The sequence below is a fragment of the Trachurus japonicus genome, unplaced genomic scaffold (genome assembly GCF_045865225.1).
Source record: "Trachurus japonicus isolate A0001 unplaced genomic scaffold, Traja_1.0 AP029824.1".
Taxonomy (NCBI): Eukaryota; Metazoa; Chordata; class Actinopteri; order Carangiformes; family Carangidae; genus Trachurus; species Trachurus japonicus.
This window is the reverse complement of record NW_028219957.1, coordinates 43,129-61,309: the sequence shown is the minus strand read 5'-3', so window position 1 is coordinate 61,309 and position 18,181 is coordinate 43,129. Positions and strand designations below refer to the sequence as shown.

Here is an 18,181-nt window from a genome sequence, read left to right as displayed (position 1 = left end):
AGGGACGGCCCTAAGGTTGGTCCGGGCAACAGGAGCTCATTCAGTGACTGCCCTCTGTATTGGAATGAACAGTCGAAGACAACTCTGTCCTTTCCGTTGTGGTGGACCATGTGGTGTGGAATAAACCATGACTCTGATGACTGGCCGGCTTCCCCTGGTGAGACCTTTGATACGTAGCCTGCTTCCTCCAGCTTACGGATTTCAGCGCAGTAAGACTTAGCTTGTGTAGGGTTCTTAGCGAGCTTCCGTTCTGTGCTGCGAAGTCTAGGGAGCACTGCTTCCGCAGGTGCCCAGAGAGCTACATCAGTTGTACGGCGAAGAAGAGGAGTGGCATAGCGTGGAATGCCATCTACTGTCACTCTAGTGGTGGCTTTCTGGAGCAGAGCGAGAGCTTGTTGGTCTTCCTTGGAGCGAGTGGCAGCCTTCTCACTGTAGGGCAAGGTGTCCAGTTGCCAGAGGCGTTCCACATTCCTGAAAAGCTCACTAGAAGCTGAGACTGTGGCAACGTGCAGACACTGCTGGACTCCAGGTGAGAGATGGACAGCATCAACTGGCCCTTGAAGCGACCAACCGAGCTGAGTGCAGATAGCAACAGGTCCACCTGATGGCCCTGCATGCACTGGTTGGACTGGGGTAATCAGGTGTGGCATATCCGACCCGATTAGGAGTAGAGGTTGGGCGCGGTTCACCGGAGGTAAGGGAAGCTCTCTGAGGTGTTTGTATTTCTGCTGCAGCATGGCAACTGGATAGGTATGCTCAGCGAGAGCCAATCCCTCTGCAGTGAAGGCGTGAGATATCAGGTGCTTCTCGGATGGCCGTAGTGGTGATGATACCTCCAGGGAGACTGAGGCGCCATTGAGTTGCTTAACGCTTTGGTGCACAGTCTGCAGGGGTAGAGTCTCAGGATAACAGACGAGGTTGAGCTGCTGTACTACCTGAGGAAGGACGATGCTCCTTTCTGACCCGTCATCGAGTACTGCATAAGTTTCCATCCTCCGGTTGCCGTTATGGAGGAGGACCTTGACCACCTTCAGCATTACTCTTTGAGATCTATTGGGCCGGTCCAGATACACCTTTGTAGGATGTAGACTGACCGTGTACACCTTCTGTTTGGTTTCCTGAACTGACTCATGCAAGACCGTAAGGTGCGTTTCCTTACAGGTTCTACAAGGGCGCTTAAGCGTGCACCGGTCCTCAGTGTGATTGCGTCCGCATTTACGACACCGCTTGCCGTCCTTGAGCCACTTTAAGACCTGGTCGGTGTTCAGCTTCTTGAATTCCTCGCAGGAATTAAGGTAGTGGTCCTGACTGTCACAATATGGACAGTAAGGTTTGGGCTTGGGTTTGGCTTTCGCCTGTGTAGGCTCTGCCCCGAATGCCTCTTCCCTGAATACCTTCTCAGCTACACTGAGACACACAGTTGTTGGCTTCTCTTTGGGTTGAGCGGTTCGTTGATCTCTCCTGACCGGTCGGGGGGTATCAGTCTGATACAGCGTGGCTGCTCGACTGGAGATGCGCCTCGCTTGAGACTTTGTTTGGAGCCAGGTAGCCAGGTCCTGAAGAGTGTAGGTTCTGTCGGTGCCAGTCTGCAGAATACCATATCGCAGGCAATACTCAACGAAGCCATCGCGGTAGGTGGGAGGCATCTTGCTGAGCAGGCGATCAACGTGTGAGCCACAATGGAGCTCATATCCATTTTGTCCCTCGAGGGTCTTTAACATGCCTACCAAGGACTGGACGGACAAAGCGAACGAGTCGAAGGCGTTGGCGTCACCCATCTTGAGCGCAGGCGCGTTGAGTATGGCACCGAGCTCACTCTGGACCAGCTGTCGTGGCTGCCCATACTTATCTTGTAGAGCCTGCAGGGCACTCGTATATGGTGCCGGGTCATGCATGTACGCCTTGGCAAGCTGCAGTGCACTTGGGAGCTTTATATGTCCGATCAACACTTGGTATTTGTATTGCTCGCTGAGGTGAAGGTTGCTTCCCAGGACGTTGTCTAGTGCAAGCTTGAGCAGAGCAAAGTCACTCTCGCGACCACTCTCGAACACTGGCAGGGAAGGTCGAGGGATTCCAAGGGCTGTTGCGAGGAGTAACTCGGCTCCGGGTAGTGGTGTGTAACCAGGGAAGGGAGCGGAGAGAACTGGAGCAGTCTGTTGCCCGTGGTGAGTCGAGAAGAGTGGCGGAGCTCCATGGCTGGCGTGCTGAGCGGTGTTGAATGGATTCATGGCTGGTTGGCTGTAGCTGTAAGCGGACTGGTACACTGTCGAAGATTGAGACTCTACTGGATTGGCAGGAGGTGGTTGGTTCAAGTGTGTACTCGTTGCCGGTGCTGGACCACTAGGGAGTTGTGGCTGAAAGGACGACGCCACCTGAGGCGTAGTATGGGCGAGAGTTGCTGAGCCAGGTGGTAGTCTCACAGACCTAGGTGCCATTGGTACTGGACCCTGGAGCTGTGCTGTTGAGTTTGCCAGGGGCGCAGGTATCGCTGGGGTGGCAGCAGGTTGCATTATTCGCTGCGGTCCAGTAGGAGGCGCCGTAGAGACTGGAATGACTTGTTGCGTCGCTTGTGAGGGAGGGATAGGCGGCAGCACTGCAGGAGCAGGTGTTGGAAATAACTGGGTAGACTGTGAGAGCCGGGAAGTGGATAGAAACGTGTCAGCCTGTCTTCCCTGCACTGGCGTTGGTAAGCCCAGGTAATCGTCTGACTTGACGGAGTGTGAAGATGAATGTGCAGGTGTCCAGCTATTAGAAAGCATAGACGAACGAAGCTTAGCGATCTCAAGGTCCTTTTCAGCCCTCGTTAGGCGTTGCTCTATTTCTAGCCGCCTAGTGAGTGCTTCTCTGGCTTTGAGTGCCTCATCTTGGAGTCGCTGTGCTTCCTTGGCCTGATCATCCAGCAGTTTACACTCGAAGTCAGCTTGAGTCTCATGCTCAATCATATGGCGGATATCTTCCAGCTCCAACTGCTTCATTCTCTCTACCAAGATGGCAGCTTGTGCGGTTGAGAGACCCTGAGTGGGATACGTACCAACTGAGTAACCTGTACGCCTACTGGATCTGCTATGGCTGTGTGAACTTCTGTTGGACGACCTGCTATGGTTACTGCTGTGGTGGCTGCTAGAGCGGGAAACAGTAGCCAGTGGGTCTGGGTGCACAGATGGCTGGAATCCAACATCGTAGTCATCCAGGTAAGCAGGTAAGCGATGCTCTCTCTGTGGACGTTTTCGGGGCTCTGCGTCGTCTGATGCTGCGTTGTCCATAATCCTCTTCTTAGGTTGCACTCAATCCGGCTCGAAGGACCAATGTTAGAGGGTGAGCCTCTGAAAACAGGATAGCTGGTTGAGGCGGTGGATTATGGACGATGAATCCAGTTAAAGAATCAAGGGACTTGGAGAGAGGGAGATCAACTCTTTCTTCTTTAATAAAGCTTGTTGGACTTCAACCACATTGTACAACATGTACATATCTGTTTGTATGGATGCGTGTGTGGTATTTCTTCAAGAACGCAAACAGGATAAGGAACAAAAGAACACACAGAAAGTCTGTGCAGCTTCAGTCTGCTCTGCTGCTGGCATTCCCCAACTTCACCAGCCCGCGTTACCGTCTCTGACCAGTAGGTGGTGCCTCACCTATAGGGCTTTCTCACAACAGGCTCAACAACATTCAATACATCATCACACATCTGGAAGATTCACACATCAAACACTCATCACTTGAGAGGAACGGGTTTTCCACACCCATCTCTTATGGAGCGATACTGCTGGTTTTCAGGCTGGTCAGTGTTACTGCTCTGTTGCAGCAGATACTTGATTCTACTGAAGTGTTGAATAGAGTTATTGATACCCACAGAACACAGAGCAGTAATAGGATATATTGACAGGACCTGCAATTTTTTTTTTTATCTAGAACAAACTACAGGCTCAACAACATTCAATACATTATCACACATCAAACACTCATCACTTGAGAGGAACAGGTTTTCCTTTAAGTACACACCATCTCTTATTGATACCCACAGAACAGAGCAGTCACACTGACCAGCCTGAAAACCAGCAGTATCGCTCCATAACTCTATTCAACACTCAGGAGAATCAAGTATCTGCTGCAACGATCGCAATAATGGGATATACTGAAAGGACCTGCCATTTGAAACAACATTCAACACTTTTTTTTTAAAAGTAGTAGAACATAGTTAACTGAGCACCTTCCATTTCTAGCTTTCTGTGTTTGATTTGTGAATCTTCAAGGTGAACGTACAGGAACACTATAAACAAATGGTTATCGACATGTATGGGCGGTCTCTTCCTGTACTTCCTCCTCCCATCACCGCACCACCCCAAAAAAGAGTCACCTGAGCAATTTGAGTTTCAGTGCTTGCACTTTGGGGGAAAGCTTGGACGATTCCAGGTCCATCAGGATCTTCTGGTAAGCTTCGAATGTATTCTTCAAGCTTTTTGGATAGCTTAGATTAAGAGCATAGATCAACCCATAAAGCATTACGCATGCACGGTTGATACTTTGGAGGTTGTGGAGAACTTCGACCCCTTCCAGGACCACACCGACATCTGCAAAGAGTCCACCAGGACCATCATGATCATCACCCTCAGCTTGAACGGTGTAGATTGCCATGGTTGTCCCTGCGACATCTGCCTCGGCCTCACTGCATTCGATGTCCTGAAAGATGGAGGGAACAGAGAACAATGAGCTGTGTCACCCTTACCTTTGACCACCAAATTCTAAGCAGCTCATCATTGAGGCCAAGTGCATGTTAATTTGAAAAAATTCCCTTAAGGCACTGTAGATACAGCGTTCATGAGAATGGGATGGAGTTCAAGGTTACAATGACCTCAAGATCTTTGACTCCCTAAAAGCCTGGAAAACAAAACAAAAAGTCACATTATGTATAAATGGAGTTGTACATTCAATGATCATCAACTATTTAAATATGATTTAAAAAAGTGGTGTTTGAGCATTGTTGATCACAATGAGGGTTGTGTCAAAGAATCTCGATGCCATTCTTTACCATGTTTGTGGTTACTCTGTGCCGTAAAGAATGGCATGTCGTGTCTCACTGCTTAAAATTAATACTCTTACGGTAATCCTTTAATTTAGTGAATATTTAATGGTGCACATGAAACATAAGAGACTAACTTACATGTTCATAGGTTCGTCCTCCTCTGAGGCTAAGGTTTTGTGCTTCCTTAAGACGCAAGGATTTCCGGGAAGACAGAGGAGAGTGCACTTTATCCAACGAAGCCTTTGACCTGCCACAATAAAAATGGAGTCAACAAAACATCCCAACTTAAAAATGTAAAAAAAGAAAAAATACAGGGCCGGGAACCCATTTTATTCAGAAATTTGTGAGGTTTCATGAAAACATTCTCATAAGTAACCAATATAATAATAATATAAGAGCCAAAGTAGGGCGAAAGGACAGTAGGAAAGAGGCAAACCTACTGCTCCCTCACTCCTACCCTCCACCATCTCTCCTAATCTCCTCTCATAGGGTAAGGTTTACTCCTCCCTCCTATCCAACCCTCTCCAAACCTCTCTCGTGCTGCCCTCCCTCTCTCCTAACCTCCTTCGTTTTCCTGTTAGGAAATAGAAGGAACTAATCTTTTCCTATCCTGACCTTTTCTCCCCTAACCCATCAACCCTTGCAAATGCCCCCTTCTACTAAATAGAATCAGTCCCAACAGCCAAAACAAAACAAAGTATCCTCACTACTACGCTGTTTTATGACTTACCTCTTCACACCCGGCTTTGGCTGCCTCAGATCCTCAGCTGCCTTTTGACAGATAAAACAATACGGTAATTATCTCATTATTTTCTCCACATATATCAGCCCTAAATACACTACAAGGTATGGTAAAGGATGAATACAGGAATGGCATTATCTTTGTAAACCTCATTGTAGAAAAAATTGAGAAGTAACAATTTAGCCCTACTTTTACATCTTTTTAACTCATTGAGTGCCATGCTCCTTTCCAAAGTTTTAGTCAAGTGTACCGGCAATTTAGACCATTTTTGACTTTTTATGTAGAGCCATAGTGCATTCTATATTATTGCTACCAACACATAATGTAGCTCAATTGAAAGGTGAAACTTTATGCTTCAAATGACCACAAACCGTTTTTTTCTACGTGCCTCCGTTCCTGAGAAAACTCAAGCTAAACATGGCTGGGTTTCACCAAAATCCCTGCTTTTTTTCTAGAAAAGGAGATAGAGCGTCTTTTATGAAAGGTGCTCTGTTTGTGTCTGTCGCTCTTCTGACACTCGCATTTCTGGATCAAAGGGCTCGTGTACCCACTGAGCAAAGAGACGTCCAAACGACGTCTTTTCTAAGTCATTTTTGCACGTCTAATATTGGTCCCCTGAAGGTGCAGACTGTTACTCCAGACGACGTCTTTTTCCGACGTCTACTGAACGTCCAGTATTGACGTCCACAGGACCGCCGTATAAGGGCTATTTGTTGTCCAAATGTGGTCATTATAGACGTCTTTTCTGCGTCAAAATTTAAACCGACATCCACTGAACGTCCACAGGACCGCCGCATGAGGGCTATTTGACGTCCAAATGTGGTCGTTTCGACGTCTTTTTTGCATCAAATTTAAACTAATTTTAGACATTGTTTTTACACTGCTTCTAGGCTCTGTGCATAACTGTAGTCCCATTTCAGAAGGTGTCAGACTGTTCCAGTTCACTTTCCTATAGCTTCATTTGGTTTTCTCAGCAGCAGATTACCTAGAAATGCATGCAAAGGTGTAATGCATTTCCAGTTCAAACCTGCTGCTGAGCCAGATGAAGCTACAGGAAAGTTAACAGGAAACAGATCCTCCACCTCCTGTTAACATATGGGACTACAGTTATACACAGGTTTACCAATAAATCACAATTCAATCCCCATTCATTTATTTCCATCTTTATTTTCTTAATCACTGGCACAAACATGTCATTCTAATAAAGTTATTGGTATCTGTTGAAATTAATACTGCTGGTAAAATACTAATAAATACATAAAGTTACACAGCCCACCTTGCTTCGGTCTGTGGCACAACAACAAATATAACACAATAAAAATGAAAGTGATAAACTCAATGTGTTTTGAGAAGAATTACAAATCAGAACCAACTACTGCATACTTAACACAGAAAATACATGTACAAAAGTGATACAAAACTGTGACAAGATTCTCCACAATGGATAATCAGTCCTGGGTGACTGCTGTGTATCCCTCTCCTCCAGCATGTGTCTTTATGAAGTCCTCTCTGGCTGTGTCATCAAAATGTATGGCTCCATCTGCACAAGAAGAAGAAGACAAATAATTAGAAATACGCAAAGACAACCTGCAGCCTGTGTCTCCACTACCAATAGGCCTACTGGATTCATACAAAACCATCTCAGCAAATGTTAAGATATGACATATGGGCTTACCTTGTATTGCTCTATAAACCTTTGTCTTCTCCCTTGATATTAGATGTCACCATCAGGGCATTAGTGAAGAGCCTATAGGGAAAAAAAACATTTATAAATAAATGTGAATGATACAGTGCTTTGCAAAAGTATTCATACACCTTGAACTTTTACTTTACACATTTTGTCATGTAACAACAGCTTTAATTTATTTTATTGGGATTTTATGTGATAGACCAACACAAAGTAGTGCATAATTGTTAAGTGGATGAAAAATACGTGTGGTGTTACAGATTTTTTTTTTTAAATACATGCAAAACTCTGGTGGAAACTGCACAACACACCATCCTCACTGTGAAACAGCACCCAGGAAGAGTAGCTAGTGGAAGCTTGTGTGTATGACAGAGCCCAGGAGGAGCTCCGTACAGCAGAGTATAGGAGGGCTGTTAGCACTGTTAGCTGTCCTGGATGCTAGTGAGTGCAAGCAGTGGATGCTATCCGCTAGCCCGATGCTAATTTCCGCTAGCACGATGCTAACTTCCGCTAGCCCGATGCTAACTAGCGGTGGCGGCTAGCATCCGTGACTACCACTCACATCCCAGTTTACCACAACAGTCCTCATAGCTACTCATTACAGCAAATAGAGCAGACACTGGGGCCGTGAAGGTGCACGCCGCAGCGCGTCTTGTGTGAATGACACATCGGTTAAAATGGGCGCCGGAAAGAAACTGACACTATAAATGCATACAGTAAACATAAAATCAACTAAACCAACCAAACTTACCTTCCACTTAGTGGAAAACGATGTTGTTGTAACCAAGGCGTTATGTTGACCACAGTCTGCTTCTGCAGGAGAAGAAACGCGCCAGTTGCTTGGTGTATTTCCTCAGCCAACCAGAGTGGCGTTTGCTGGTGCCTCAGCCAATCAGAGTATGATCACATGCTGCCTCAGCCAATCAGAGTGCCTTTGACAAGTTTAAATAATAAAGGCTCTTATCAAAGACTTATATTTACTTCTCCCTACTCTTATGAACCATGATCGGGTGAAATTATTTTCTGAAGCCATAATCTCCCACAAATTTCATTTCAAAATATATAAATTAAAATATTAATTAATTAATTAATTGAAATACAATGAAATGAAATTGAAAAAAAAACAGTAGGAAAAACAAAGATGTAAAATAACAAAATATCACATGTACTCAAGAACAACAATGTCCTAAATGAGTTTAAATTGAACATAGAAGAGATGTCTACAATGCCCACATTTGGACGTCATCTGGCGTAACAGTCTGCACCTTCAGGGGACCAAAATTAGACATATAAAAATGACGTAGACAAGACGTTGTTTGGACGTCTCTTATAATGTTTAATCACAAACAATATATATTCGTATTTATTAATCATGTTGATAACAATATTGTTTTTTGTCCACTACTACTATTACTAAAACTACTACAATCATTAATCATGTCAATTTCCTGCACCTGTCTTAGACGTCCAAAAACAGTGACCAAGCCTGACGTCCAAATGTTTAACTGCATATTGACGTCCAACTGGGGTCATGAATAGACGTCCAAATAAGTGGACCTAGTTTGGACGTCGTTTAGGCGTCCAGAATTGGTCTTGGACCGACGGACGCAATATAGACATGATCTGCACGTCCATCAGACGTCCAATGTTTGGTGGGTAAGATAAATATATACAACAACTGTTGTTCTATTCACAAATCCACCATCGGGGGCGGGGGGGGCGCCACTAAACAACAATAACACAGACGCACCGTGCCGTGTCACAGCCTCTCACCGCAGAACGTGAGGGTCTGTCGGCCACAGCGGCTCGGGAACACCGGTCCCGCCGGTGGTCGCGGTCCTTCTGTGGTATGGGTCGGTGCCGGCGGCCTGCTTTGGCCCAGAGACCATCAGATTTTACCGCGGGAGGACTTTGGAGAGGACACGGTGTTGCTCCAGATGAAGACCCGGGCGGGACTGTCGGCTGAGAGCTTCCTGTTTCGGCTCCGAGCAGCTGGAGCCTCGCGGGTGAGAGCAGAGCAGCTGCTGCATCCACATGCAGAACTCCGTTTGCAGAAGCCCAGTTATGATAAAAACTTCCAGATCATTGTCATGTTCGTGTTCCAAGGATGAGGCCGTGTTGATAGCAAGTAACTTAGTTTAATGTCTCACGTTCTCAATAACATACATGTGGCCTCATCTAGACAATCTGGTCCCGGACCATGGAGTCCGACAGCGCCGCGAAGTTGCAGGACTGCGCCTTTAGCCGCAAGTCCATCAGGAAGCTATCGAAGGGCTCATGCTGGCGCTGTGTACGAGACCGAAACACGTACCTCTCGTACGTCTCGTTCTTCTTCGGAGAACAGTGAGTCTCAAACTTGCTCAGCACTACATCCAACTTTTCATTATCTTCAGGACTGTCAAACACGAACGTGTTACATACTTCCATGGCCTGTGGCCCTGCTATCGTTAGCAGCAGCGCTACCTTTCTTGCTTCCGGCTTTGCCTCGAGTCCCGTAGCAGCAACATAAAGGTGAAACCGCTGTTTGAAGGTGCGCCAGTTCTCGTCGACATTCCCCGTTAGTTTCAAACTTTCCGGTGGTTTTAAATCCATGTCGCCCATTCGAGTTTACTCCTGGTACCATGTCATGTTCGTGTTCCAAGGATGAGGCCGTGTTGATAGCAAGTAACTTAGTTTAATGTCTCACGTTCTCAATAACATACATGTGGCCTCATGCAGTCTTGCTCTACCCCGTTATATGGTACGGTAAGCTGACTACTAACCAGTACTGCCGCCTAGCGGTCAAACATGTAATAACATCCAATCATAACAATCATGAGCTGTCATGTGACTTTGATCTCATCTATTTCAGTTCTGCTCGTCGTAGAGTCCCCAAATTTACATATAATGTGTATTAAAGTGTCTATTTTCATAATTTAAAAAAAAGAAGCAAAAAAAACGAAAAATCTCGTTTTTGGCACTCAACGCATGGGAACGAAAAACGAGAAATTATGTGGTTGGCACTCAATGAGTTCAAATCCCATGCTTCATATATGTGTGAAGTTACACTGTGATAGGAGGTAACACACAATAAAGCTATATGTGTGATGTGTGTGTGACAGAGAGAGACAGACAGAGAGGGAGAAGACCTAGGGGAAGAGAGAAAAGGCAGGACGGAGAGACAGAGAGAAGAGGGAGATAGTCAGACACAGAAGGGGGGGGAGAAAGAAAAGAGAGAGTAGGGGGAGACAGACAAAGTGTAATAGGATAGAGAGAGAGGGAGAGAGAGACCAGTTGATCAATCTTGTGTTGGTTAGAGTTCCAGTCAACATGTCCACTTACTTGCAATAACATCAAGGACGATAAGAAGGCTTCCCTCTCTCTGATGTTCTTAAGGCGTTGGAGCTCATAAGCTGACAGTCCACAACATGCATCCTTTTGACACCCCCCCACCCCCCCCCCCCCCCCCCCCCCCCCCCCCCCCACACACACACACACACACACACACACACACACACACACACACACACACACACACACACATACACACCAATAGGGGGAACAGGGGACCTGTCGGGCCAAGCTGCCAAGAGGGGTCTTATGTTTACACTTATTTTGAAAAAACAAACATGGAATATAAAATTTACTTTTAAGGTGTTTTACCATAATATTACTGAAAATGTGACTTTTAATTATTTTTAGAGAAATTGCCAAGAGGGGACTTGGATCTCTGAGCGACATTTACCTATCAAAGAGTGGACCTCCACATACTGCAGTGGAGCTGTCTGTACCCATTCATTCACCTAACGACCCATTCACCTAATGAGTCTTTGTTTACAACAATGACTTTCTCAGTTTCTTTCAAAAATGGATAATATAACTTTAGAGTTATCATTACTTATTTTAAAGTCTCTGTAGTACAAATTGTATATAAATATATAATCATGGCCACATTTGAGAGTGAATATTTTTTATTGAATTGCATGCAGTTCAGAAGTAACATGACTGCATGCACTAATATCAAGTTCTGCAGTATAAGCAACAACATTTACTTTAAACCGGCTTTAATATAGATTAATTCTTTTTTCTTAACAAAGATAATTTGCTCGTCCGTCTTTACTCATCCATAAATGCGTTGCCTCTGTCATTCTTAGCAGTCCAAGAGGGGATCTACTATCATCTCAATTTTAAATAACATTTGGTTTCAACCAATTAATAGGAAATAGGAATGCATTTTATTTATTGTTTTGCATTGCAGAAAAAAGGTCCACACTTGGTTCATATGGAATGACAGGGGTCCACTGTTGGCTGGTGCATAATGACACAGGTTCCCACTTAGTTAGCATGGAGTGACATACACACTCCATCATGTATGAATATGAAAGAAATAAGCAAAAGTGATCATTCTTAAGATATTTTTTTTTCATCAAAACTTAACACAAACATTTCTAATAAAGTAGCACCAATAATGTTTTCATTATTTTTAAATGTAGGTTGTACTACTGCAACACACATATCTACAGTCTATTAATTTTTCCCCTACAAGAGTTTTATACTCCTTGACTGCATTTTTGTTATAGGAAAAAAATATTTGAATTAAAACTAAGGGTTTTAGGTCATTTTAATGTACTTGCATCATGAATCTGTATTTATGAGGATGTATTTTATTTACTGTTTTACATTACAGAAAAAGGTCCACACTTGGTTTATATGGAATGACAGGGGTCCACTGTTGGTTGGTACGGAGTGACACACACACTCCAGCATGGGTGGATAAGCAGAAATGAGATAAATTGCTAAGTTTTGAGATACATTTTTAATCTAAATTTAATACAAACATTTGTAACTATTAATACACACAACACACACACACAAACACATGCAAACACACATATTTAAACTAAAGTAGCACTGGTGAAGTTGTCATTGTAGTTTTTTTAAAACATGGAATGTACTGTGAAAACTCAATGGCAACCTATCAAGATACTTAAGGGAATATTTCAGTTATTGACATTTATGGCTCAACAATAAAACATGTATGGGAAAATAAAGGAGGCGCTGGGGGGTCATCAGTTTGTCTGAGATACAAGGGATAATTCTTCTAGAGGATGGATTAACCTCACTAAGTAATATGTTATACCACTGCAACACACCTTTCTACAGTCTGTCAAGTTTTTGACTTACTGAAGTTTCATACTCCTTGACTGCATTGTTGTCATGGGAAAACTACTTTAAATAACTAAACTCAGGATTCAACATGGTCTGATGGCCCAGAGCCACAAAGTGTTATTCTGTAGTCACCTAATGTCCCATATAGATTAAGCTCTGTGGTGGCCACCTATTGTCACTCTTCTACTTTTTAACAGCACATGGTTTCAATCAATTTTAATGTACTTGCATTCTAAATCTATATTAATAGGGATGCATTTTACTTATTGTTTTGCATTGCAGAAAAAAAAGGTCCACACTTGGTTTATATGGAATGACAGGGGTCCACTGTTGGTTGGTGCATAATGACACAGGTTCCCACTTAGTTAGCATGGAGTGACATACACACTCCCTCATGTATGAATATGAAAGAAATAAGCAAAAGTGATCATTCTTAAGATATTTTTTTTTCATCAAAACTTAACACAAACATTTCTAATAAAGTAGCACCAATAATGTTTTCATTATTTTTAAATGTAGGTTGTACTACTGCAACACACATATCTACAGTCTATTAATTTTTCCCCTACAAGAGTTTTATACTCCTTGACTGCATTTTTGTTATAGGAAAAAATATTTGAATTAAAACTAAGGGTTTTAGGTCATTTTAATGTACTTGCATCATGAATCTGTATTTATGAGGATGTATTTTATTTACTGTTTTACATTACAGAAAAAGGTCCACACTTGGTTTATATGGAATGACAGAGGTCCACTGTTGGTTGGTACGGAGTGACACACACACTCCAGCATGGGTGGATAAGCAGAAATGAGATAAATTGCTAAGTTTTAAGATACATTTTTAATCTAAATTTAATAACAAACATTTGTAACTATTAATACACACAACACACACACACAAACACATGCAAACACACATATTTAAACTAAAGTAGCACTGGTGAAGTTGTCATTGTAGTTTTTTTAAAACATGGAATGTACTGTGAAAACTCAATGGCAACCTATCAAGATACTTAAGGGAATATTTCAGTTATTGACATTTATGGCTCAACAATAAAACATGTATGGGAAAATAAAGGAGGCGCTGGGGGGTCATCAGTTTGTCTGAGATACAAGGGATAATTCTTCTAGAGGATGGATTAACCTCACTAAGTAATATGATATACCACTGCAACACACCTTTCTACAGTCTGTCAAGTTTTTGACTTACTGAAGTTTCATACTCCTTGACTGCATTGTTGTCATGGGAAAACTACTTTAAATAACTAAACTCAGGATTCAACATGGTCTGATGCCCCAGAGCCACAAAGTGTTATTCTGTAGTCACCTAATGTCCCATATAGATGAAGCTCTGTGGTGGCCACCTATTGTCACTCTTCTACTTTTTAACAGCACATGGTTTCAATCAATTTTAATGTACTTGCATTCTAAATATATATTAATAGGGATGCATTTTACTTATTGTTTTGCATTGCAGAAAAAAAAGGTCCACACTTGGTTTATATGGAATGACAGGGGTCCACTGTTGGTTGGTGCATAATGATACAAGTGCCCACTTAGTTAGCATAGAGTGAAATACACACTCCATCATGTATGAATAAGAAAGAAATAAGCAAAAGTGATCATCCGTAAGAGAACTCTTTCATCACAGCTCCACGTTACACTTGTTCCAGGCTCTGCCCGTCGTTTTTCTCTAGAAATAGAAACTTTTTCCAACTTTTTTATCTCCGTAGCGATCGCACTCGTCTTCTCCTTCTTCTTCACTTCTTGCTCTGATCTACAGTCTCATTCGTTCTACACATCCCAGAAGCCCCAAAATTACTCACAGTGTGGGCGACAGCGTCCCCATTTACCAGCCGCAGAAAACTGCGTTTGACATATGTCAATGGCACTCAATGAGTTAAGTGGGAGGTACACAATAATTCTATTTCTAATCAAATTTATTTTGAAAACAAATAGTAGACTGGCAATCTGATTCAGTGATTAATTTGTTACACATTTGGGTTGCTTCCTAATGATTTTTTGATGTTTTAGTACCCAGCCTAACACAAGTGTGTATATTCCTTACTATCTACAGTATGTATGTGCCTTGTAGGCACTTTACTTGCAAGTGTGTGTATGCAGTGTTTTATAAATCTGAATATTTTTTGTCACATCACATCTACCCCGACACTTTAGAGCGCTTCTGTCTCGACGCCGTGTTTGCCTTCGTTCTGACCTGAACACAGCATGTGTTGTTTGGGTTAGAAACATGCACATTTGCAAAGGAAAAAAAGCTAAATCGATTAGCGGAATCATTAAAGCAGAAGTAAGTGGTCCGGTCGTTTTCGCTAATGCTGCGTTCCAGGCAGGCTTTTGAAATCGTAAATTACAGCTTCAAGTCACAACTTACGACTTTGTAACGTTCCAGGCAACCCACTCGTGTTTTTCCGACCTGTTTTACCGGTGAAAGTCACTATAACGGCCACTCGTAACTTCTGACCCGTGAACTCGTACCAGATCGAACTGGTACAACTTCACGGTCGGAAAAATACGAGTTTCCTTGAACGCACCATAACAGTCATTGTCCCTACGTCACCACATTCAGGCACATCCCTTGGCTGCACACACAGCCCTGCATGCCGTTCTCTCTCCTCATTGGATAAAAACTGTAGTATACGATAAATGTTTTCAGAGCAGAGCAGAGTGACTGACAGACCCGTGTTTCAGACCAAACACTCTATATAAGTGATTGCTGTCGGAAGATATAACTATTTAAGACTTATATTAACACAAATATATCACTTACTTCTGCTTTAAAGCATGCACACACACAATCCCAAGGAAATGATCACGTGGGAACCAGTTCTGAAGAGGAACCGGTTCTCAGTTCCCACCCATAGACTTCAGTCTATGATGTGGACACAAAAGCATTCCTCTACATTGAAGTAGTGAAGTCATCAACACTCATGTATTTCACAGATCCTAAATCCTGGTACACACATAGAGATTCTCTAAATTTCAACCAATTTTTTTTATCTGTGAAAGACCCCACACATGAAGATAAAAAATCTGTGATTGAACAGTTTTGATCGTATTGTGTGTGGTGCGCTGTGATATTCCAAACACAGCTCACCACACACATTAAGATTTTTCAGAATCTTGACCCTCCGGTCAGAAAACTCAGAAAGAGATCCGTATTGTTGTAGCTACTCTTTCGGGTCTATTTCCGGAATGGACAATGAGAGTGATGTAATTTTTTTTTAATGAAAGCGGGACACTTCAGCCTTTACAACGATACCGTCTGTGTGTGTCTGTGTGTCTGTGGCTTCGGACGCCGAGCAGTCAAGGGCTGTGAGCGGCGGTCACATGATCGCTTAAACATGGCTGCTCTATTGCCGGCTATTGCCGGCTATGATCGCTACCGTCTTTGCTATCGGCTATCAGGAAATCTCCCGTGTATGCGTGAATGTCTGTGTGAACCTCATGTAATGCCAGGGTTGCACCGTGGCTCTCTGTGGGATTGCCGGTGTTGTGTCGAGAAGTGGCTTGCCGCGAGCAGCATGCAGAGCTTGGCAAGCAGGCACTTCTCAGCACAACACCAGCTTTCCACACACAAGATGACTTTTGATTTGTAAATATTGAACATGTTTAATATTTACGATTATCGGCGTCAAACGTTTTCCGAGGCGATTGTTGTGAGAATTTTGACTCTTAACACACCACACACTACAAGAGAATCTCATAAAATAATCTTAAGACCTTAGGATAATCGGCCGATTTTTGTCTTTGGTCGGAAGGGGGAAAATCGGAGCAAAATCATGTGTGTGGTAGGCTTAACTCTACCTCCACTCTCCACTCTAAATGTGGAACTGGCTTCTGAGAAGTGAGTGAAGTGAGTGAAGGCTTTAAATCTGTGCCAGACGACTTGTGTCAGTCCTTGACTGTCGGCAGTGTGGGGGATGGTTTCTTGTAGCTGACGATGGTCGTTAGCAACTCTGAAGGGCAACCTGGAAAAGACTAACATCCTTCAGCCAAGATCTTATATCCAAATCAGACTAGCAGACAATGGAATTCCCCAGTCCTAGGTTGGCCATGTGCTACACACCTATGGACTTCTGTGACAACTGTAAAGAGTGGGTGTCCCAGCAATAATCCACCCTGTCAAGTCTTTGATGAGTTTTGTAAAGGTGTGTGATGCCTTGTGATCAGTATAATATTTTGTCAGCCTTTATATGATCTACCATTGTGTGCCAGTAGAAATGTTGTCTGAAATTAGGATTAATCAGATTTCCAGAGATACAGGGGATAAATCAGCTATAGTGGATGGAATAACTCCAAAATACCCACTGTTGAACTACTGCAACACACATTTTTACTTACCAAACTGTTAGCTCTACTGGAGTTCATGTATACCTGTCTGAATATTTTTGGTCCACAACAAAAATGAAAACTAAAGCTAAATTTGTGTTTTTTTTCTGTATATTACACACTGTATCACATCGTCATACACATCTATAGATGAAATTGGTGTATAAATTGAAACCTAATTTAAAGTTGTCAAAAGGTACAGAATTGGCACAGGATCAGAGAGTTTACATTAAGTGGGAAGTACACAATAAAAGCTGTATTCAGTTCACACTGGTGCTCAGCAGAAATGGGTCTGATTGCTTTCAGGATGTGTGGATTGTACATTCAACAATCCCATATTACCTTATTCATAGCATCTGAAGTGGATTATAAACAAATTCAATTAATTGTGTTCAGAAGATGGTAAAACGTTATCTAATTAATGTATATTTTTAAGTAATTCATTTCTTATCTATTTTGGTTGTTTCCTAATGATTTTCTTTTGTTTCAGTACCCAGCTAAACACAAGTGTGTATATTCCTTATTATCTAGGTATAACCTTGTGCATGTTGTAGTAAGCAATGTGACTTCATTACATTTACACACAGTTTTCTAAGTCGAGTTGAACATTTTTAAAGCATTTTTTTTTTTTTGGCTTTTCATGCCTTTATTAGATAGGACAGTTCAGAGTGTGACAGGAAATGGGAGGCAGAGAGGGGGGGGAATGACATGCAGGATAGGGCCGTCCGACGCGGGACTCGAACCGGGGCTGCCTGCAGCGAGGACTATAGCCTCTACACATGGGGCGGGTGCTCTACCAACTGAGCTAAACACCGCCCCGAGTTGAACATTTTTAATGGGGTTTCAGTCTATGATGTGGGCACAAAACATTCCTCTACATTGAAGTAGTTAAGTCGCCAGCACTCATGTATTTCACAGATCCTATCTTTAAGGTAGAGTTGTTGAACTGGGATCTGAGAAGTGAGTGAATGGAGTGAGAGCGGAGTGAGAGCCAGATGACCTGTGTCAGTCCTTGAGTGTGGGCAGTGTGGGGGATGGTTTGTCGTCGCTGACGATGGTCGTTAAGCTTTTTCAGGTTGGGCTTCAGAGTTTCTACCTTCTTTCAGCCAATATCTTTATCCAAATCAGACCGACTGAGACACAGGTATTCCCAGGTCTTAGGCTGGCCATGTGCTACCTACGCACCTATGGCCTTTGGTGACTCAACTTCTGTGGCAACTGTAAAGAGTGGGTG

At 43.1% G+C, this 18,181-nt stretch overlaps 1 protein-coding gene across 1 annotated transcript in view; it reads right to left on the bottom strand.

Moving 5' to 3' along the window:
- Positions 1-4,350: 4,350 nt before the first annotated feature.
- LOC146960933 (uncharacterized) overlaps positions 4,351-18,181 on the bottom strand; it is a 39,252-nt gene continuing 25,421 nt past the window's right edge. The window contains exons 4-6 of the mRNA XM_085771927.1: positions 5,751-5,791; positions 5,159-5,267; positions 4,351-4,677 (exon numbers count right to left, since the gene is read on the bottom strand). Of these exons, the coding sequence (XP_085628053.1) occupies positions 4,351-4,677; positions 5,159-5,267; positions 5,751-5,791 (477 nt within the window). The remainder of the gene's footprint in view (positions 4,678-5,158; positions 5,268-5,750; positions 5,792-18,181) is intronic.